Source organism: Chrysochloris asiatica, unplaced genomic scaffold (genome assembly GCF_000296735.1).
Source record: "Chrysochloris asiatica unplaced genomic scaffold, ChrAsi1.0 scaffold00055, whole genome shotgun sequence".
NCBI classification, from domain to species: domain Eukaryota; kingdom Metazoa; phylum Chordata; class Mammalia; order Afrosoricida; family Chrysochloridae; genus Chrysochloris; species Chrysochloris asiatica.
This window is the reverse complement of record NW_006408573.1, coordinates 6111264-6135028: the sequence shown is the minus strand read 5'-3', so window position 1 is coordinate 6135028 and position 23765 is coordinate 6111264. Positions and strand designations below refer to the sequence as shown.

General features: G+C 40.7%; 1 protein-coding gene across 3 annotated transcripts in view; it reads right to left on the bottom strand.

The window, feature by feature from the left end:
• The window catches only part of NUP93 (nucleoporin 93kDa), a 133229-nt gene that overhangs the window by 40509 nt on the left and 68955 nt on the right, over positions 1-23765 (bottom strand). For 2 of the 3 annotated variants that reach the window (XM_006863545.1, XM_006863544.1), the window contains exon 4: positions 192-254. In XM_006863545.1, coding sequence (XP_006863607.1) covers positions 192-254 — 63 coding nt within the window. Of the gene's footprint in view, positions 1-191; positions 255-13887; positions 14299-23765 lie in introns of those variants that run through there. The other variant, XM_006863546.1, reaches the window with a different exon arrangement.

Genomic DNA, 23765 nt, shown 5'->3' with positions numbered 1-23765 from the left:
AGTTAGTAGTCTCAGGTGCATTTTGACACACATGTACAGTTACAAGAACCTCAAGAGTGGTTCTTGTAGAGCTCCTCTGGTGACAGAGCTGGGTTTGGGACACAGACTCCTGCTTCCAGAGCTTGTATTTCCGTGGTACACAGTGCTGCCCTCACAACTGTACACATGTGCAATTTGCTTCATTTTCTTACCCTCTTCCGGGACTCTTCGATGGCAGACAGCAAGGCATTGTCCTTCTCATTCTTCAGGAAACCCTATGAAAGGGGGAGAAGAATGATATAACTTAGGTTACAATTAACTTTCAAACAATCAAAAATATGCTATAAGAGAAAGAAAGAATCCTAAGGGTATTTGCTACCCTTGCATATCTCCACAAAAATCTCTCAACTTGAGAACAACTAAATAGATGGCTTTTATAGCTGTCCCCTAGTTTCTTTCATTTCGTGAGCAATTGGTGATTGTTAGAAGGCAAAGGTCCCATAAAGCAGCTCGGTGGAGCTCCTATAAACGCTACAAACATAAAAAGTCATCCTTCAAAATGCCTACCGGGATCCTCATTGCCTGTTCTGGTTGTACAGCCAGTCACAGTTCCTCTCACTGCTCTCTAATCTGCTTTTCTGATGCTTTCCATGAATTCCTTCATTTCTTCTTGACATAGAGGAAGCAGCCACCACCCACCTGTCTAGGTGGTTTTCACTTGTTTGTCGATGGTTGTTGCTAAGTGCCATAGAGTTGGTTCCGACTCACGGTGACCCTATATAGGGTTTCCGAGGAGCAATTGGTGAGTTTGAACCACTGACCTTACGGTTCAAACCAACCTTGCAATCTAGTGCTCATTCTTCAGCACCACAATTAGAAAACCCTAAAAATTATTTATTTACACATTTCTTCCACAGCTTTGCCAACAATGTGTTCTGTTCTGTTTCAAACCTGATGACATCCACTGCTTGCTTAACATGGGTGGGTAAAGAGGAGTCATCCACAAGTCTGGTTTAATATGCCCAGGTTAAATGCTGGCAAAATGCAACTCTACAACACTACAGTGTCTAAGAGCACAGGTTTAGAGTCTGACAGGCCTAATTTCAAGTGTTAGTGCCTCTGTTTACTAACTCATAGCTTCAGCCAGACTCTCTAAACGTCAGTTTACTTACTCATCTGTAAAATGGATATTAAATGACAGGCAAGTGCAGTCAAATTCTTGCACGAAGCTCAATAAATATAGGTCTATTAACTGACCCAATCAGATTGAAATCTACTAGCAGCATTAAAGAAAGGGATGCCAAAGTGAATTCCTTGTTGTTGTCCACTGACTTTATTTGCTTGAGCTGTGGTCTTGATGAGAAGGCACTGTCCTGGCCAAGTTCTGACTCACAACCACCACGGCTAAAGACAGACAGGGCCAGCTTTCATAACTGTCTGCCTGATAAAATCTCGCCCTTCAGACATGGGTAGGGCATGGGGGTCAGGGAGGGACAAGGAAGATGGTCAATCAAGTAGGTAGAGATTAAAGTCTTAGTTGTAATATAGAAGAATTCAGTCACTCGGTCCATCAGAGCCACTCTATTAGCTATAATACAAGGCACATATATGCTGCACGCATTATTGGTACATTTATACGTGTCCAAAATGACCTGGATTTTTTTTTTTTCCAGAACAATGTTTCTGCTGGGGTTTTTGTTTTTCTTTGCTTTTAAAGGAACTCTTTGGGGGAAATATAATACAAAGTAGCATTCAGCTAAAGCTTTTTACCATAACATGCTAAATTAAAACATTATGGGACAGTTTTCTTATATTTGAAATTTACTGTCATGACTAATTAGCTTTGATCACATTTTAACAACAGTAATGTTTTAATATATTTCATTAAAAAAGTCCTATGTATGAGGCTTCTGGTTCTTAAAAAAATGGAGGAAAGGGGCAGATTAATACTGGGATATAAACTTTAATAAAATACTACGAATATTTATGTTTTTTCCAAGTCCCTTATGTACTAGTCCAGGATTCCCCGGTGCTTTCTTGCAAACCCTGAGCCTACCAGAATGGGTAGGGATGAGGGCCAGCAGCCCAGCACATAGATTCCTCACAAAGACTGCTCCAGGGAAGTCCTCATCATGACTATGAAGACACAATGAGAAAACGCTGCGCTTCAGGCTTTAGAGCAATGAAATCAGCAACCACTCTGTTACAAAATATTTGTTGTTGAATGACCCAAACCCAAAGCATCTACACTGACATTAGGCCACTTGCCTGGTAACATAATGGCCTCGATAACCCAGAGCACAGCAAGCTAGGACCCCATGTGTTCCAAAGGGGGGGCATCTTGTCAACTGTCGAGCAGGGCAGGAATTCTACCAGGCCTTGTTTAAACTCTTACTAGTAAATGATTACACCAGGTCAACAAAACTTTATTAAGAATTCCTTCTCGTTGTGGTAATGGAAGGGTCGGTCTTTAGTGGCTAAAACTAGGGTCTATAAACCTTAGAGTTGCAGTTTATCAACAAAGCGATTTATCATCAACTGCTGTACCCAAACGAAGGAGAACATACACTGTGCTCTGCTATACCCTTTTACGGCCGCTACTATGAGATGCTGATTGTCTAACCAAGCCATGAGTCAGGGAGGGGGAGAGATGGGAGCAATAACACTGTCTGACAGGCCTAGTCTAATTCTTTTTTTTTTTTTGCAGGGGTGGTGGTGGTGGTGGTGGTGGTGGAGGGACTGGAGGGTAACAGGGAGGCAGCCTTCTGTTACAAACGGGTGAGTTAGAGAAGACTGGGTTCCGTGGTATGTGGACAATCTCCCCGCCTCTTCTGAGCTTCCTCAACAATGCCTAGTCAGTGACCAGTCTGCCCCATTCACTTATCTGCACCCGCAGTTGTCCATCTAACACACACAGGAATGTGTACGCATGTAATTAGCACACTGATATGGAGAAATAATTAGACACACTTGTTTGGAAGCAACATTACATCCTGCAAGAAACGTGACCCCCAATTTTCAAAGAGATGAAATTTCAAGTAGTGGTTAAGAAAGAAACAAAAGAGATTCTTGCTTTAGGGTGGACTGCTCTCTTCTTTAAGGAGCCCTGAGAGCAGTTCAAATCTACCAGCTTTCTGCTTCCATAAAGATCTGCAGCCTCAGAAACCCTATCCAAGATGGACAGAAGTTGGAACCAACTGGACAGTACACAACTACCACCACTACTGTTTTCTTTAAACCAGTCACTAGGAAACAACATTCCAAAAATCTTACAAAATAAATCAAATGAAACATTTGTACATGAGAGTCAAATTTTGACATCACTCACATATGAACAAAGACCATTAACCATTATGTATGGAGTCCTGGTGTGGTAGGTAGACTGCTAACTGCGACAGCAGCGGTTCAATCATCAGCCACTACTTGGAAGCCTGATACTTGAAGTCTCAACGGCACTTAACAACAACATCTCAAAACTTGAGCCTTCTTCTAAAGCATAGACTAAACTTACAAAATACAAAGATTTTGAATTTTAACTTTTTATTGTTTATTTCTTTCTATAATGAAATGCTAGAATAGGTTATGCATCATATTTTACTTTTTAATATTTCAAACTAGCCCATTAGTGGCCTATCATTTGAAAAGAATTTTAAAAATCATCATAATTGGTACAGTCAGCAGAGCAGGGCCATCTAGTGGCGGTTAGTTTCTTTTAAAGAACACACTTTAAAGAAAAATTGTTAAGTTGCTGCTGTCCAGCCTGTTAAGGCTCATGGCAGTCCCAAGCATACAAAGTAGAACTGTGCTCCACAGGGTGTTCAGACTGCTTCCATGTGGAAGTAGATCACCAGGTCTGTCTTCTGAGACACATCTGGGTGGGTTCAAACCTCAAACCTTTCAGCTAATTGTTGCTGTTGTTAAATGCTGTTGACCCTGTATAGGGTTTCCAAGGAGCAACTGGTGAGTTTGAACTGCCGACCTCGTGGTTCAACCAACTTTGCGGCCAGTGCTTACCCCATGGCGCCACACCAGTACTCCCATTTGCACAGCCCAGGGAGCTCAAAAGAAAAATCTTTCTGGAATTGTATTACAAATTAGGTTCTCTAGAGAAAGCAGCAGGGTTCTAGTGTGGGGCTATGGGATCAGCAGTGGACTGCTGACTGCAAGGTCGGTGGTTCAAACCCATCAGCCACTCCTTGGAAACGTATACAAGGTTGCTATGAATTGAAGCCAACTGACGGTACTTAACAAGTAACAACAAGGAGAGCAGCTAGAGCATGAAGGAGGAACTGGGAGGAATCTTCCCTCACTGGGTGGGGCCCTCTGCCATTCTCAAGACTGCTGCGCATAGAGAAGGGTCCCACAGCTCACCTGTTTCGGTTAGTGACTCTCAGAGCCCCCATCACTAATACCCCTCATCTCATCTCACCCACAAGCACTTTACACCTGGCTCAACCCTCTTGCCACTACTACTGACCCCCAAACTTACAACCTAGAACTATCCATAGTCCTGTTAGGTAAGATGATGACTCCTGACTTCCTCCTCTGTACACTGCCTCTTCACTGCCAGAGTCCTGGACACAGACCCACACCTAACTGACTTCTTGAATGTATTTTTGGTTTCGAGATTTCTATAACTCATAACATATCATTCAGTGAGCAATTAAGTGTCAGGCATTGTTTTGGGCACTTACAGATATTATTGCTAATCCCTTACAAGAGGAAAGAACAGACAAGATCACCCTACTCTGCACCCCTCTCCCCCACCTCACTGTATTTTACAAGGAAAAACTGAGATTGCAACATCTAACATGAAAAAGGGCTCCCAACTAGGATTAAACCCCAGTTCTGAGTCTCAGGAAACTTATTTCTGAGATACCTAGGTGGTGGTGGTGGTGGCTGTGTGCTGTTTAGTTGGTTCCAATTCATAGCAACCCTGTATAGAGTTTCCGAGACAGCAAATCTTATGGAAGCAGAAAGCCTCATCTTTCTCATGTCGAGTGGCTGGTAGATTCAAACTGCTGACTCTGTTTGTGGCTGGCAGTCCAACTTGTATGGACTATGCTACCAAGGCTCCTTTAGAGAACAGTGGCGGTGGTGGTGGTGTGCTGTCAAGTTGGTTCCAAGTTACAGTGACCCTGTATAGTCTACAAAGCTGTCAATCTTTACAGGAGCAGAAAGCCTCATCTTTCTCCCACAGAGCAGCAGATTCAAACTGCTGATCTTGTGGTTAGCAGTCCAACTCGTAACCCACTATGCTACTGGGGTCCTTCAGAGAACAGTGGTGGTGGTTGGTGGTTATGTTCCGTGGAATTGGTTCCGACTCAGAGCGAACCTGCACAGGGTTTCCGAAGCTGTTAATCTTTACAGGAGCAGAACACCTCATCTTTCTCCCGCGGAGCAGCTAGTAGTTTCAAACTGCTGACCTTGTGGTTCGCAGCTCGATTCGTAATCACTATGCTACCAGAGCTCCTTTAGAGAACACTAGAGTTCTCTAAATAAAAAAATAAAGAACACCTATTTTTCTCTGTCTAAAAGGATAGAGCCCAAGAGGTGAGCAAAATATCCTTTTATTCCTCTTCAATGGGTATTATCAGTTCTCTATTACAGATGATGAAACTCAGACTCAGAGAACAATACTGATTCTTAAGTTGTTTGTTGTTAAGTGCCATAGAGTCAGTTTCAACCCATAGCAACTCTATATAGTTTCCAAGGCGCAGCTTGAACCAGTGACCTTGTAGTTCAAACAGAATTTGCAGTCCAGTGCATTAGCCCACACCACTCGCGTGGACGGCTGTAGTCATTGCTTTTAACCCAGTGCTATACTCACTCACAATACAACACTGTATCAGATTTCAATGTTCTTAATGTAAGTTTAAGGAGTCCTGGTGTGACACTGTGGGTTAATGCACCAGCCTACAAAGCTGTTTGAACTGTGAGATCGGCGGTTCAAGTTCACCAGCTGCTCCTCGGAAACCCTATACAAGGTCACTATGGGTAGGAACGTACTCGAGGCACTTTACAACAACAACAATGTAAGTTTAAAAGATGGAATAAAATGATTCTTAAGCTTTTAGCAACTCTCACATTTCTGACTCCATGTTAAGATCATCTGGCTAATAAGTAGCAAAGCTCAGGCTTGGCACTTAGATCTCCTGGCCCCACGTCCTCTGACTTCCACTCCCCCATGCTCTCTCTCATTGGAGCAAGCGGAAGTGAAATGAACAGATTTCTTATGCTTGCTTATTTACTGAGGACAAAGGCAATAAGTGTCTATTCCGTCAGAAGAGTGTCGTTCAAAATGTGGGTCAGAATCCAAAATTGTGTCATGGAATAAAATGGCACAGACAGGCAATATAGGTTAAATTTTGTTTTGTGAAACTTCTGTTTCAGCTTTGTGTGCTTATTGGCATGCATGAACTAGATAATGATTTTAAATGTATCATCTCCTACTATGGAGTTCTGGTGTGGCACTGTGGGTTAATGCACTGCACTGCAATGTCGTTTGAATCACAAGGTCAGTGGTTCAGGCTCACCAGCTGCTACTTAGAAACCCTATACAGGGTTGCTATGGGTTTGAACTGACTCCATGGTTCTTAACAACAACTATGAATCACACTCAAAACAGTCTAAGATCACTGCTTTAGACTAGCAACTCTAGCATTCTAAAATATTATTATTAACATTGCTGTGGAACAGTAAGTACTGTACATACACCAGAGCAGTATCTCTAGTCAGGTCTTTATTTTTAGCAGAGGCAGTGGGCTGCCTTGCAATGTGCATTGGCCAAGAGCCTGGAATGTAGCCACAAAAGGTAAGTTGATTCTCCTCTCAAACCTGTGGTCACATCTCAAAGACTCAGCAACTAACCGGGCTCTAACTGGCTCAGATGGAGAAAGATGAGGCATGAAACAGCCTTCATTTTCACCATGACGCAGTCTCTAAACACAACTGACAGCTAACCACTACCTTAGAGAAAGGGAGTAGGCACAGGGTCTCCTCTGAGGTCAAAGGGACATTTATATTTACCAAAAAGCCAAATTCCCTTAGTCCATTTGCTTTCCAAAAGTGAAAACTGCATGAAATAAGGGTCTTGGTGAGAAATTTTCTGTATCTACTTTAGCCAGGAAAGATGACACAAAAACAAAACAGCTTAATAATGATTCTTTCACAGTTCTTTGCTTATAACCTATGATAAGAAACAACTATGTAAATAGTTTGAAGGGAAGAACATATCATTTTCCCAACAATTAAAAAAACAAAACAAATAATAAAATCAGTGCTATGTTAGTCCCATTTAATATGTACAACACATACAAATTCATAGGAAAGCTGCACACCAACAATCCAAATAAATAAAAACATGAACACAATTAAGTAATGACCTTAGGAAGTCCAAATGTCTGAAAAAACATCACCGTCTAGGTAGGAAGGCCATAAAAGAGGACATTAAAATAAGCAGCTTAAAAAAAATAAAACTTCAATCATCTTGGTTCCTGTGTACAACTCGGCTCAGTGTCTGGTTCAAGTTACTGGTGACCAGATGGAAAGAACTTGTCTTGAATATAATTCTTGGCCAAGGATGAGAAGAACTCTTAATTTGATCGGGCATGCTTCTGCTCTGATGAATTAAAGAAAATAAATACCAACAAACGGAAACTTGCTATTATGATTTGGGTGAAAGGCTACAGAACAAATTGATTTCCCATTCAACAATTCTATACACCCTGTTGAAATCTTCTCATAGAGGAGATTCAAAGGGGAAACTACTTCTAGAGGAAGGACACTGCTTTCAGATCTGCCCAACAGAAATGCTGCTAGTACACAGTGAGTCACTGGGCTTCTCAAGTGGGGTGGACAGGCCTCTTTATTAGCTCCCTTTTGTGGTAGCCACACTAAGAACAGCTCTAGGAATTTTTCAAATGCAAGGAGATTTTTCAGTACTGATAAAACCCAAAAGACAAACAGGAATGATTTTTTTAATTGAGAAATTTTCATGTGATTTTAGAGCACGCTTGGCTATTTTATTGGGCCAAGATTTAATCCAATAAAATGAAAATACATAAAATGTCAGCAGAAAAGGCCCAGGAAAGTCTGAATCGCTTTCTGCAAGAAAAAGACTAACTAGCAAGTCTGAGAGCTTTATTTATTCTACAACTCAGAGACTTTGAGTAAGTCCCACTGCTTGTTCTCTATAAAAACTTCAATACTTAGAATCCTTTGCTCACAGACTGCATTAAAAATAATGTGTGTTTATATATGTGTGTGTGTGTACATAATATATATAAATATACAAAATATATCCACACATACATGCATACGTCTTCACAAACACCCCTGCAGAAAGCAGAGCTGACATCGCCAACTGTAGTATATTTGGATTTCTCACTGTGTATTTATGCAAAAGCCGAGTTGTTCCAGTTCAGCAGGTGGCAGCAGACACTGCAAGAGTGACTGTGGAGTTCCGCCATTTGCAGGCTCAGCAGCTCTGGAGCCACGGTGGCAAACCCTGGCACCAGGTCACCTACCACAGCCAGCTTCCAGTTCCCATTTTGTACATAGTTTCTGCTATTGGTCTACACAGAGAGTGGTGCAATGAAGGGCTAGATTTGGGCCTACTGAGGCAAGACAAATTACTTTTTCCTCTCTCCACCAAGACTCACTCTACAAATTCTCACAAGTTAAAGACAATGTGATAAGGAGACTATAAACACAAGAGTACCCAGCTCTGGGCAGTGCCCACTCCAAGGGTCCCACTATTAGGCCTAGTCTCTTCAGGAGCATGCCAACAGTCATGGTACAATTCTGTTTGTACCTATGTCTTCTGGGAAAATCACAAGGCTTTCAGGAGAGTCACTAATACCTCCTAATTGCCTTTGGTGGATCCCTCCCCAATAATAATAATAATAAAAAAGATGAATTAGAAGAAGCAAGGGGAGGAGGAAAAGATGAAGAAAAGGGAGGGAAAAAAACTGCCATACAAGAAAAACTCAATTTCCAATATTTTTTGCATTGGGTAAAGGAAATAAGAGATGAGGCTCACCAGAACCCAGAAGGAAAAGTTGTGGGGAAAGTCATCAATTAAACAGGGGCATGGTTGCTCCTATGGTGTGAGGTGCTGTACACACCTCTCTCGCCAACACAATGGGCACAGAACTTTCAAATGCCTCTTTTTTCTACACCAAGACTTCAGGCTGGGTTTGCTCAGCACGTTAGGTACCTACACTTGGGAGAAGCAGGCCCAAGTTAAGGGCTGCATCCCTATGAGGGCCATTTAAATCTTCTCCAAGCTATAGCTGCAAAGCCAGTTGTGGACCTTTTAGGGAGCCCAGGACATTCTTACCTGCATCCCCTCTCTCTGGCCATCCTGGAAAAGAAAACAATCTGTCCAGCTCAGTGTTTTAAAGGTTCTGGAGACTCTTGGTGGGGTTCGATGGGGAGCAATATTAATGAAGTACATAATATGATGACTAAAACCATAAATGATGGCCATTCAAACACTACTTAGAAAAAACGGTTTTCAGCAGAATTCTTCCAAGACCAGCAGTAAAGGACTGCAATGACCTTTACTGGGTTGTGTGAGCAACTTTCCTCAGCTAGTGAGAAGGCAGCTAGTAGACAGGAGGTGACTGGCTCAGCGATGATACCTCAACTCTTCCAGAACGACAGCCAGAGCCCACGTGACGTAGCAGTGTGCCCCGCTGCAGTGGCAGGGCCTGCGCCATCCTCTGCTACTCCCTGGGGTGGAGCTAGGAGAGGGACAGAGGACAGCAGGCCTTCAGACTGCTGAGTGGTCCTGGAGGAGAAACCAAGGGCAACAACTCTAAGCATCTTATTTCCACCACCACCCCGACCCCCAACCAAACCAACTAGCCAGCACACTTGCTAGGGCTGATCTTCAGAGACACAAAAAAAGGGAGGATTCTAAGAGAAAACTTTTTCAACCTGACTTCGCAAATGGACTATAACACTATGCAAAAGTATGTCTGGCTTCAGAAAGCAGCCAGCAAACCCTCTCCTCACCCAAAGGTATGAATAAAATCATCTACAAAACATTAATCCTATAGGTACTATAAGGCAATGAGAAGACAAGGAGGATACATTAAGTGACAATAAAAATGTTTTCTTATGTCTTCAGGGAACAGTCTTCATCCAAGGAACTTTGGGTACTAAAACCGCACTGCAGTAGAAAATGAAAATACATCAATAATGGCCTTTATTGTGGCCGGTATCCTGTACCACTGCCCCCACACCCACCTCATTAAAGTCACCCTGTATTCTAATAAAACAAAGAGCCTGGCTTTTGTCAGGTCTAGTGTTTGGAATCAGGAAACAAAGCAAGGTTTGGGGGCTGAGAGAAGAAACAGCAAGCAGAGGGTGTATGTCTCCAAGACAGACAGGTGGGAGTTGAGCCACTCTGCCAGCCTTGGGATTATGCCTACTTAGTGACTCCGATGTTCTGGGACCAGGACTCCTCTTAATTCCCTGCTGGTCCACAGTGTCAGTCATTTACACTGCAGTTGAAAATCACAGCTCCTCCTGCTCTGCAGCAATGCTTCTGCTGATGGGATTGGAGCGTCAATCATCACAGTTGTCACAGACAAGGGAGCCTGGGCTTTGCTGCAGTTTTCTTCTTAATCAGAATTCTCTTTCAAAAAATGCATTTATTTGGGAGCCACAAAAGCAAACAAGAGACTTTTGCTTTTATGAAGGCACGCAGTTTCAGGTGGCACTGTTTGAGCACTCATCCCTTGCTGCCCACACTTGTGATTTCTCACACTCTCCAAAGCCATCATTAAGCCTGGAGACATTCTGGCGGTAAGGGAACACTGCAGCACACACCTCTCACCACTGTGACCACAGCTACAGAACACAGGGAACAGTGCTGGCTGGAGTGGCAAGCAAGCAACGTGGAGGCAAGAGGCCAAGTCCAGCTTTCACGTACCAATTACTCAAAATGGACAAGGAGCCCCCGTACCCGGAGAAGAAGGGCTGACCCTGCACTGTGAGATCCACCACACTGACAGTTACAGGAGTGACCTGCTAAGAAGATATGTCAAAATGCCAGGATCTAGTCCACTCCATCCTCCATGTGGAGCCTACATATTCAACCTAAAAGCTTGACTTATAGGACAGAACTTGTTTTTAAAGATTTGTTTATAAATAAATTTATAAATGCATTTCATCTACAACAAAGTCACAGGAAGACTCCAAATACAGCGCAATAAGTCATTTCTGGCATAGCTGGCTAAGAACCTCTCTGTGAGTTTTACTAAAGCAAAAGTAGACTTTGTAGAAAGCTCAGTCTATAAGATCTGTCAGTCACCAGCAAGTTCACAAAGAGATAGAAATGGAATCAAATGCAGACTGAAGTCCAACACACAGCAAAGATTAGGAATCAAGTGGTCTGGATTTAAGGCAACATCAGCTTCTTTCAAGATGGATGACCTTGAAGGAGTTATTGAGATGCAGTCAACCTTGCTGACTTAACTACATGAGCCACCTGCAGCTCCAGAAATTCCAACACAGTGAGAAGTGGGCATTGCCATCACAACTATGACTATCAATCACTGCCAAGGTAATCTATTACCTTCAAGCACAAAAGAAGTACAAGAAGTCTTGTTTTTGAAGGCAGCCTAGATCTATACCCTTTATATAAAACTCTCTATATAAAACAAGCAAAACCCAGAATGAGCTAGAATGCCCACAGCAGCAAAGACAAATAACATATCTTCATGGGAATGCTAGGTTCATCCTGCCATCAAAAGAAGCATATACTCGCTCCTCCATCTTCTGGAAATCCATTTTATATTAGAAGGCGTTAAATTCCTACATTAAAAAAAAAAAAAAAAAAAGATGCACAAAGCAAGTAATTTCAGAGGTGCGTATACAAATTATCCAGTAAGAATTGTACGCTCTCCATATTTACCATCAATTTCTTAAAAGTAATTTCTGAGGTGCGTATACAAATTATCTAGTAAGAATTGTACTCTCTCCATATTTACCATCAATTTCTTAAAAGCAACATTTGGAAGCTACCTAGATAGAAGTGTTAACTTGACTTCAAGAAAATCTCAAATTTCCTATCTTCTCACAGAATAAAGGTCACTATAAATTGGTACAGTGGTGTTAATGGTGTCTTCCAAGTTGATTGAAGGAAAAGAACTTGTGTGGTCCACCTCTTATCACAGTGTTCTTGGTGACGCCATTTTACTCCTTCTTCACTGCCATCTTAGTGGCACAGAATGCCTCTCTACAGTACCACGCTGTCAGAACAATCAAAGGTTTCATCTAAATCCATTTTTGTATCAAAAAGAACAACCCACAAGACTCTTTATCTTGAAAATTTAGTAGCTTCTAGACTGAAGAGATTCAGGAATTCCCTACAAGTACCAGAAAAGGACAGTCTCTTTCCAGCAGCCAAACTTGAGTCAGATGATGGTGGTAATGGGAAGTAACTGGGTCTCTACCATCCTCACCCCTCAGAGCACCTCAGAGCAAGCCAGTATGTAGCTTATTATAAAACCAAAAAGAATCTTTAACCAAGTTACACTTTAAAATTTTCAAAGGAAGGCACTGTGCCACCCTTCATGCCATCCAACTATACATTTTATGCAAGCACAGTTGCAGTTAAAGCTGAATTGTAACATGCTGCCCTAAAACTGTTTTATTTCAAAGTACAAGCCCTATAAAAATCAAAGGAAAAGAAACCCTGTGTATTTGATCATGTATCTAAACAATTAATATATTAAATGCTTTACTTCAAAGGCTGGAAGAATTACATTGTGACCTAGGTTATTAATGCTGCAAGTTAGTATTTGTTACACAGAAATTTAAGGAATCTTTCTGGGATTCTAATCAGGTCTAAGTACAACTACATCTTTCTATTTCAATGAGAAGGTTAATATCAAAATCTGCCTCTTCTCTAGTTCTAAACATCTATTAGAGAAAAAAAGCATTTGATAGCTGAATTGAACACAGTTACCACAATAAAACCTGGAAAATGCAGTGGGCTTTATAGATTTGATATCAAGTTACAAGGATTCTCAGATACCCAATTCTGTGGACATTTTAACTACTAAAACAGTTACTAACACATCTTGAGCAAAATCTTCATGGTATCGTATCTTTTATTGTTAAAATAACTTGCTAACAATTCTTCAGGGTTAAGTATCTTTCAAAAGATAAACACAAAAAAAAGTTGAAATCCACTTGTTTCCTCTAAGTAACAGCATAAAGGAACAAAGGAGTCAGCCGAGTCAAATCCAATTTTAAGAATCATGATTCTTGACTCTATCACAAATAAGAGTTTTGCACAAGTAGCTTTGAAGTCACAACTATTAATTAAGCATAAGGCACTAAAAATCATCCCCAGGAGATAAGTGAAAGCCTCAATCTATTTGATCTTTTAGGACAAAATCTTGGGTTTTTAAAAACATTTTCCCTTATACATTTTAATCAGCTAACACAGATAATTAATATAGAAGGTTTTCTTTAGACGAAAAATCCAGCAATTCACTTCAGGAACAGAAAGCATGCTGCTTGTGAAAGACAGTAGAGAGACGGTAAACTCTTAAATATATCACATTTTGATTTTTTTTCTTTCAACTCACATTTCCACTCTTGACTAGTGGTAAAATTCATACTTCTTATTAACTTAAATTAGTAATAAATACTTACATGCATGTGTTAAAATTATTTACAAATGAAACATAAGACCTGTATTTCAACTATATATCATGTTTGGTTTCTGAGAAATACATTAAGAATACTAATAACAATAGTAGTCCCCCAAGAACTTCAGTTACTCCTTTAATATTGGCAGCATTCATTTTAAAGCTATACTGCTCATTCAACTGAAGGCAAATTTTAACCTCTCACTGCTATATGAGTATGAGAAATACTTACTGTAGACAAAAGGATTCCATTTTCCTTCTGGGAATGTTCTCCACCTTTTCAGAGAACTCTCTGCAATATGCAATTTCATTTTCCTAGTTTTACAGTAACAAAGCTCTCGTGCTAGAGCGTAATGTAAATGAAGTGGCCCTGCAGCTGCCTTCAGAACTAGCTCACCTCAACCATGATACAGCTAATTGTTAAAAATGGTGGCTGAGACATTTTCCATACATTAAACTAAGGAGCTCTGATGAAGGCGCTGGCATCCACCCACTTCAGACAAAGGAAAATAATTTGCCACTATACCAAGGCATGGGTAATTGAGCCATCTCCCATAGAGGGTCAGTGTTAGAGGTTTCCTCCATCTTTATAAAATGCAAACCACAGCTCATTGTCTCAGCTCAGAAATCAATTCTTAGCAATGCTGCACTGGGTCTGAGTTTTCAAGGAATCTTAGTTGTGGATAAATCCAGACCTCCAAAGCCAAATTCTCACAGTGCCTCTGCCTTCCCTGAGCAGCTCTCCCCATGCCCTCCACTGGACAGCTCGGCAACCTTCCTATTGTTAAGCAGAGTAAAGAAAGTCCCACACCTCTGAAGCCAGCTAAATCCTCAACTAGGTGAGCAATTTCTAAGTCCATGCTTCAGAAAGAAGTCCAACCCCTACACGTCCCATGATACAAATTCATTCCTTGGGACAAAAAGCTATGCCGCATTGGCTTTTTAGTTGCTTTTAAGGGACTACAAGAAACAAGCTGGTGTTCTAACAATGAATTAAAATCAGTTATTCTCTGATATCAATATATTAAAAGTATTACAGGCAATAGTTCTTATTTTATTATCCTCCAGAACACGACTATACAACTTAGGAAGTTTTCATTCCACTTACACAAATCACATTCTTTAAACCAAAAATTTGAAATATACTTCAAGGACTCATCATATTCTTTTGAGGCTGAATTTAAGAAATAAATAAAGTATCTTAATTTAAATTGTCAACATTTGATAATAGTTAAAGCAGCCATATCTTTAGTGCTACTATTTAATTCTTCTCATTGAAAGCCTTACATTAAAATAGTTCCTATGAGATAACTATAGATATCTGCAGTAATACTTGTTTTCTAACCACCAAATATAAATGACTGACTCCCTTGGTAAGACATCCTTTACACACACTCACCTAAAATCCCAACGAAGGATCTGATTTCAGCAAAGATATTCAATTTTAATATTTCACCTCACGCAAGGGTTCGGCACTTCATATGCATCTTTTTAGCAGTCTTACAGACAATCCACACTACTTATTACTTAAAGATGAAGTCCACAAAAGACTTTAAGCAAACACCTCTGCCCCACCCAACAAATTTTATTCTTTAAATCTTACAATGGCAAGGCATCTAAGTCTGAACAGTTCTCAGGAGAATCAAATGAATTCTATCTAATGAGTTCACTGCTTCCAGATTTATCTCAAAAATTTCAGCAAACGCTGCCATACTGTCACTCTATTTACCAGGGTGTGTTTACCTTAATTTCTTTACAAAACACAGGCAATCCTACCTCAAATTCCAGGAGTTACACCTCAGGCGATGTTGCCAGTCACAGCAGCTCTTCCACACCTTCTATGGGGGATGAGCTCCGTAAGAATCAGAGCTCAAGTTTTGCCCACCCCAAACTGCCTGGACTAAGAGAGAAACAGACAGGCAGACAGACAGACAAACAGACACAACAGGAAAAGAAAACAAAAAAAAAAAACAAAAAGACCCAACCCTGCAAGTGCTGATCTGACTGAAGCACTAGAGTCCAATTAGACAATGAGATCACAGGATGCCCTTAAAAACGAAGCTCTGCAGCCCCCGGGGCAGAGCATCCTCATTAGAGTGGCTGAACACAAATTCAGAGAAGTCAGCCGTCAGTTTGAAAGCACAAAACTGATGGGAGTAAGAGTTTATAGGTTACAGAGGGTATTTTATTGTTAACGGAATGTACCAAGTTAAGATTTAAAGAGGGGGGAGAGACAACATGTAGGCAAGGAATGCTATGATACTTTTCCCCCCAACCCAAGCCACTGCAATTACTCTGATGTGAATTTCTGATGACTTCCGACATCTTGCAGGGTTAATAATCACTTCAGCTGTCATGTTTGGTTAATGTGGAAAATGCATTTGCTGCATTGTGATGCAGTGCTATGGCCACAGATTGTAGCACCAGTTGTGAAGCTGGTCCCTTAACTGAGCAGCAGGAATTTGCACATGCCACGATGCTAAAATAAATGGGAGTTAAAAGATCTTATACAGTAGCAGGCAGATTCTGCCATTTTAGTCTTACAGAATGTACTACTGTAGCTCCAACAGCCACAAGCACCTCAGAGCACTGTGCCCTTGTCAATTTCACTGTCCTTCAACCAGAACAGTAAAATCACCATGTTTGGCCTCTTACTAGTTAAAAGATTTTGATACTGTTTAAATAACTATTCAGATTAATTATAGCTTTGAACAGAACAGAGGTTATTTGCATTTCAGGAATATACAGCCAATGAAACTGTCAGTGACACAGAAAATGCAGACCCTTTATTAACATATGCTGAGCTCAACTGTCACTTCTCTGTAGAACATTTAGGGGGAAATATGTGATGTGTAAGTAATGAATATTCTCCTTTTGCCACATGGTTTTTTAAAGTGCTCCTCAGAAAGGGGTTTTATTCTCAGTGTTTAAGTGTATACCCAGGAAATTTAAGATGAAATTAAAATACTAACATGTGTTTTTCATTGTCACTAAAGGAAATCCAATGCAGCAAACAACTGTGCATTTACAGGATAGCTTGTTAAGAAAGCACAGAAGAAGCCATGCAAGGAGCCAGGCCCCAGATGATTAAAGCCAGGCCAGTCAGGTGGCAGGGCCACCATCACGGTGCAGACTGCACAAGCAAAAAAAAAAAAAATCAACAAACAGACCATTCCATTTTCAACAACAGAAACCGCAAACCCTAAGGCTGTAATCTGTGAGCTGCAAAACCAGCACCTATGCTGAAGACCATCAAGAACATGATATTTGCCAACTTCAAAATGCATTTTTATAAAAACATTAACTTAGTTATTTCACATCTAGATTAGACTACTTAAAAGATTCCTATTCCTCTACTGTTGTCCTTTTCATATTTCAGGAAGCACAATCAAGTTACAGACTTCACTACTTCAATAAAAAAGGGACCAATATGATTAACTTACATGTCTTAGATCAGAACTGTGTTTCTGTTTTGTTTTTAAATACCCAGACTAAGATGTTCCAGGGAGGGGAAAAGAACAAATAAAATCCCACTGCCATCAGAGGCTTCTGCTGTATGATAAAATAATTAAAAATGAAACAAACAAGTGATGTCTGAACACTGAATAACAATGAAAGAACTTAGGTTACCACCATAAGAATCAATTCAGGATTTCCTTTGTTTTATTCACTGTGACAGCACCAAATGCATAACTAGGAGGTACATGTGTTAACAAGCTCTGTAAAGCTGAAGAGCATTCTAGTTTTGTTTCTTATCCTAACTTAAAATTAAGCGTACCAACAGTGCTACTCAGTGCCACAGCAGATGTCACAGTAGCTGCAGCTAACAGTCAACAATTCAAGTTTTTTGTTCCACATCCCAAATATGTACCATGGACAGCTCCAAAACTGCACAGGGAAAGTGTGTGTCAGGGTAGCTTTGAAATTAACCAGGTTCAGCTTATGCTCCAATTACTGAACAAAAGACAATCCTCAGAGACCTCACTCTGAACCAGTGCAAGAAGCAAACCCTTTTGTTTCTGATCAAATAAAAACTGTATTGCAGCACAGTGGATATGCAGCAATAGGAATCTACGCCTGGGGTTAGAAGGGGCAAGAAAAAAAGAATCCAAAGACCCAAGTGTGGTTAAAGTCAAACCATTTCATTGATGGTTAAAGTCTTTTCCTGAGGGAGACATATGAGTTCACTAGAGGGGAATGAGAAAACCCCCTTTTAATTGCTTTTTTTAAAAAACCAAGTCATTGAGTCACCTAGTGAGACATTTTCCCTCTCCAGTACTGCCAGCAAGCAAATAAAGAGAATATCTTCTTTATGCTAAGAACAAATCCTAAACCAGCTCAGCTCTCCCTCTTCCTCAATCTAAATATCTCAAAGTAACCAGATGAGATGATGGGGGTTTTAGCCAACACCCTGGTCGTAGACCTCATCCCCTTGTAATTGGATCATTACAATTGCCTCTAAACAACATCCCACAGATATCTTCCCACTGTCTAAACCAACACTACCACACCTTCCCTCTTTCCTTCTCAGACACTAATCTGTTCTAAGACTTTCAACACAGCACCCACCAGCTAGATGCTGCTTGGCAATCAGTCCTTCCACATCTGATCCTCCCTTCCTGACAGATCTCACTTCTTAGCACACAACTCCTTTGGTCAGGTTATTATTACTCTCACATCCCTCCCTCTCTTCACTACTCTAAACACATTGCACCATTCAAGACCTACATAAGTCCCATCTGTTCCAAGTAATCTTCCTCGACTATCCCAGAATTCACTCCTCTGAGCTCCCCGGACACTCAGAATCTCACAACATTCCCATGAGATTTACTCAATCACTTACCCTCTCTTGGACATTTAAACCCCACTACAGGAGCGATAGCCCTCATTGTCCAAGTAGAAGACACTGAGGGTAGTATCCAGAACTTACATTTATTCTAATTTTCTTCAGTGTCTACCATAGTGCTGTCCTTAATGGGTACTCAATGAAACTATGTCATTGATCTTTATTAGTGCTCATCAACCCCCACCTAGATATATGCTGGCAACTACTTAAAAGAAAGCTAAATATTACTTTTGCTGTTGTCTGTTGTTTCAACTCTTGTCAGCTCCCTGGGAGGATTCCAGCCCTGGGTAATAAGACGGATGCTGAGGAGGTTCTTGGCCAACATGCAAAGAGGTACAGAAGCTCTAAACACTTCTCTCTCTGTGACTAAGCATCATTCTTGACAGTCTTCATGCCCCAAAGTCGGCTTCCTTTCTCAATTACATCCAGAGCCAAGGAAGTTCAGGGAAAATTAAAAAGTCCTGGCTCAAAGTCAGTGATGTGGCATTCACAGCTGATGTGTCCTCACAAATCAGAGAATGAAAAAGCAATCCGAAAATTTATCATACACAAAGATGAAATAATCTTTAGCAACATTTTAGGTAGTAAAAAGGAGATGGTTTTCTGCTAGTTTTTACTTAGCAATAAATAAGATTCATTCTTTGTTGTTCGTATGCAAACATGCTGGTCTACCCAGAGATCAAGAAACAACAGAAAACAGAAAGCTCTCTCCACAGTCACAAACTGGCATTGGAAGAAACAGGCGAGTTGGTTCCTGCTGCCCAAGAGCGGGGCTCTGCCTTTCATTCTACAACATACCAAAATGTGTGGGAACACGGGTGAGAGTTGGTCAGGAACTTAACACCTAGGGGTGAAAGGAACTTTGGAAGTAAGATTTCCACTTTAAATATGCTTTCAATAACTGTTTTTAGTTGCCTCTGAGTCAATTCTGACTCATGATGACCCCATCCATGTGTGTAGAATAGAACTGCTCCATAGGGTTTTCAAAGCTGTGACCTTTCTGAAGCAGGTCACCAGGCTTTACTTCTGAGTTGCCTTTGGGTAGGTTCAAATTGCTAACCTTTCACCTAGTAGGTGAGTAATTAATGTAGACTATCCAGGGATGTCTCAGTAAATAATTCTCAGTAATAGCAGTTACTAATGGAGTAGGCAAAGACTGGATGAGGGAGGGGTGTTGCTCCTCAAATAGTCCTCCAGAACCACTAGCTGCAGTTTTCAGAAACTCAGAATGAAGACACTTCACTTCCAGTCTCTGTATGTGTCTCTCTCAACAGTTATCAGGCCTCAGTATTTGGATTGTTGTTGTTGCAAATTGTCATTGAGTCAGTTCTGACTCATAGCAACCCTGTATAGGGTGGGTTTCCAAAGAGCAGCTGATGGATTTGAACTGCTGACCTTTGGTTAGCAGACAGTGCTTATCATACCAATGATGCTTTTGGCAGGAACTTGCAGAATAAAGTATACTTCTTTCTATCTCAATAAAAAATTAATGAAATAATAAAGCATGACTCAGATTCATAGCCATAAAATATCAGGAATAATCTGCTTCCCAGTGGCACACATTTAAAAAATAAAGGCACAGACAACCCCAATCTGACCAAGATCACAAGCAACAGGGGCCTTCAGCCTGGACTGGGTTGCAAGCTCTGTCTCACAAAGCGCTCCTTGCACGCACTCATGGGGCACTAGCCTGAGAGAGGCTGCTGGGATTTGTGTTTCTGTCTTCTTTCTGCTGAATCTGACTTCACAGAAGTTTAAGTTACTGCACAGGGAATGATGGTGGTTGCAAAACTAGCTTCTAGCTTGCTAATTCCTGCTACCAATGTACTTTACACAACAGATGTATTTCTTGCCAGGTTAATTGTAAATAGAATCCTTTAAAACAAATTCTATTTTAGATTCAGCAGAAAAGCTGTTGTTTGAAGGAAACTAAAGCTAGACATCACCCCAAGATTTCTTTTACAAATTCAGATTTTCAGAGTTTGGGTTTGCTTATTAAAGCAGAACCTATCATAATTTGATTATTTTGAAGAAAAACAAAACACTAAAACCTTAATTTTCATGTAATTTTTGCTGCACACATACTTGTTAGTTTTCTGCTATTAGCTGGAAAACACTGATGATGGTCAGAAACAGATTTAAAAACATAGAACTTCTCAAAAGAAAGAAAAGAATTACTAAAATTATCCAAGCCTCAATGAATAAAAAAAGCAAAAATCAACTATATATTTCATTATCTGCTCAGAACTTCATATCTACTGACATACATAAAATAAAAGTTTCTGAAATTTTTCTAAGAAGCACATTGTAGGCAGGATTCAACTGTCTCATTACTCTATATTATAAAACTGAATATGGCATTTCTAAAAGCAATAAATAAAATTCGGCACACCAAACCCATTGTCACTGAGTCGATCCCAACTCTTAGTGACCCTCTGGGACAGAAAACTGCCCACAGGGCTGTAATCTTTGGGCAAACAGACTGCCAATATTTCTCCCATGGAGCCATTGGCAGATTGAACCACTGACCTTTTGGTTAGAAGCCAAGAACTTTAACTCACTATGCCACAGCAAATGAAGAGGTGAATACAGTTTGCACAGTACCCTTCACTTCTCTACAACAGGCTCACAAGGATTTACAACTCTGAAATATTTTTTTAAAGACTAGGCTAATTTCAAACTCCTTTCCTGCCCCATACCAGTCTTCCAGCTGTGACACAGATAGAAACAGTTATAAAACAATGGTCCAATAATATTACCATGCTTCTTACCACCAAGTTCTCCAGCAAGCTACTGAGGAGGCAAAAACATTTCCACTTTCACTACTTTGCTATCTTACATTTTTAAGGCAATATCTGGGCATCACAGGGTCAGTTTGAACTGCCAAGGTCAGAGGTTCAAACCCACCAGCCACTCCTCGGAAACCCTAGAAAGGGTCACAATGACCTGATGGCACTTAACAACCACAACTCTTCAGATAAGCATCAAATACTGAAAGTACAATAAGGTGGCAGGTGATGGTGGAACTACCTATGGTACTAACAGAGTCTCCGGCACTACGGAAGTAAGTGTCAAAATGACAGCAGACTGCCTTTGCAGACTATGACACTTCTTGGCAAGTCTACATTTACATTTAATCTGGTTACGTGTTCCTGTGGTGCTACCAGTGTATGTTGTTGTTGTTAAGTACCGTGGAGTCGGTTCTGACTCACAGCAAGCCTTTATAGGGTTTCCAAGACTGTAAATCTTTATGGGAGCAGAAAGGCTCATCTTTGTCCTGAGGAACAGCTGGTAGTTTTGAACTGCTCACCTTGAGGTTCGCAACCCAAATCATAACCACTACGCTACCAAGCAGTACCTAATTTGGTGAAGTGCCCTTAAGGCTACCTACATATGGTTTCTAAAATCGAGCGGTAATTAATTCTAGTGGAAAGATTACAGTCAAATGAAATGAGTTCTAGGTAGACTGCATAAACCATTTACTCCTAGTGCCTCAATTCCCTATTCTATAAAGTAGGAAAATGTCACTAATTCTATAGGACACTAATCCAACAACACTGCATATCTTCAGCTGCCTGGACTGTGAACCACAAGGTTGGAAGTTCAAACCCACCAACTGCTCCTCAGAAACCCTATACAGGGTTGCCATGAGTCAGAAGCGACTCAATGGCACTTAACAACAACAATACAATAGGGTTACTCTTCAAAGCACAGAGAAGTCATTTCAAATTATTTCTAAAACTCAGGCTGCACATTTTAATGCATTCTTCAAATTTACAGACTGATTTAGACATTTCCAAGGAAATACTTCTGCTACTCTTGCTTTCTCTCATGGCATCTGTTGTTGCTAGCAGCTAAGAAAAAAGTAAAATCTAATGTCATTAACAGCAGACCCAAGATCCCCAGCACTCCAGGTGGATGGAGGGAGGGGGAGCAAGGGGAGAGGTAGAGAAGCAGACAAAAAGATACACAAAGTAAGGCAAATGAGAGGAGCTGGGGAGAGGAGGAGAGAAAATCAGGCTAATGAATAAAAACAACAAGGCCATCTCTCATCTCTCCTGGCCTTAGTGATGGCAGACGTTGTATTTAATCTGTTGAGAGACCAGATTTAAGGCCTCCCTGTGGCATGACCCAGCCATGAATTATTAACATTTGTAGAAGCAAGAGCACATCCGCTCACAGCAATCACAGAGGATAAAGATGATTAACCAAGATGGGATTATTAATCCCCCCCACTTCCCTTTCCTATGTCTCTTTCTTTCCTCCATTCCCATTTAAATTATGACTGCTTTGTAGGCAGTGCATTTTGAGCTACAGCCTCAATATCATATCCAATACCTCCATGGTGAAAAATAGGGTTGCTATGAGTCAGAACCATAGCAGTGAAGTTTTGTTTGTTTGGCTTTTAAGAGTAAAAAATAATTGAGCAATGATTATAAGTCATAAACTTTTAAATATATTTGCGTTTGTAACAAATAGTTTTGTTAATTACTATGTCCTTGATGAAACAAAAAACAAGGGGGGAGGTTACAAATTCTTTCTGGACTCAAACACTAAAAAGTGTTCACAAGTGCTTCACAGGCTGGTGCTACTTTGTTTAGGGTACAAACATTCACTAACAATCAGCACTAGTCCAGAGGTAGACTGAATTTAGAAGTCCACACACAGGTCAGAGTTGGCCTACACTAAACTTCTATATCACTTAGCCCAGTGTCTCTAAATTGACCGTTACATCAGAATCACCTGGAGGGCCCTGACAGAGTCCACATATTGGGGTGATGCATGAGCATCTGCATTTCTAACAAGTCTCCAGGTGATACTTGCAGGTCTGGGCATCACATTGTAGAATCACTGAACAAAAGCTTCTTCCAGTTGCCAAGGGCATTCAGGGCATGAAAAGAATGGAGAAGGAAATTTAAACCCTAAAGACAGGTGAGATTGGTGGCTGCTTTCCCCTTCTGCAGGGCAGCAAATTATTTATTATGGCCTTAGTCCTGCTGTGTCGATGTAAGATAAGAACTGGACCCTTAAGGTCGGTTTGAACCGCTAAGTCGATAATTCAAGCTTACCAACCTCTCCTCAGAAACCCTATACAGACAGGGTCACTACGAGTCAGAACCGACTCAATGGCACTTAACAGCAACAAAGCCAAATTTCTCCATTTTGTGATATGCTGCAAACCCTAGTCTCTATGCCTGTGATTACAGAATCTTTTTTTTTTTAATGTTTTATTGTGAATTATATGATAGTTTACATGGGAGAAC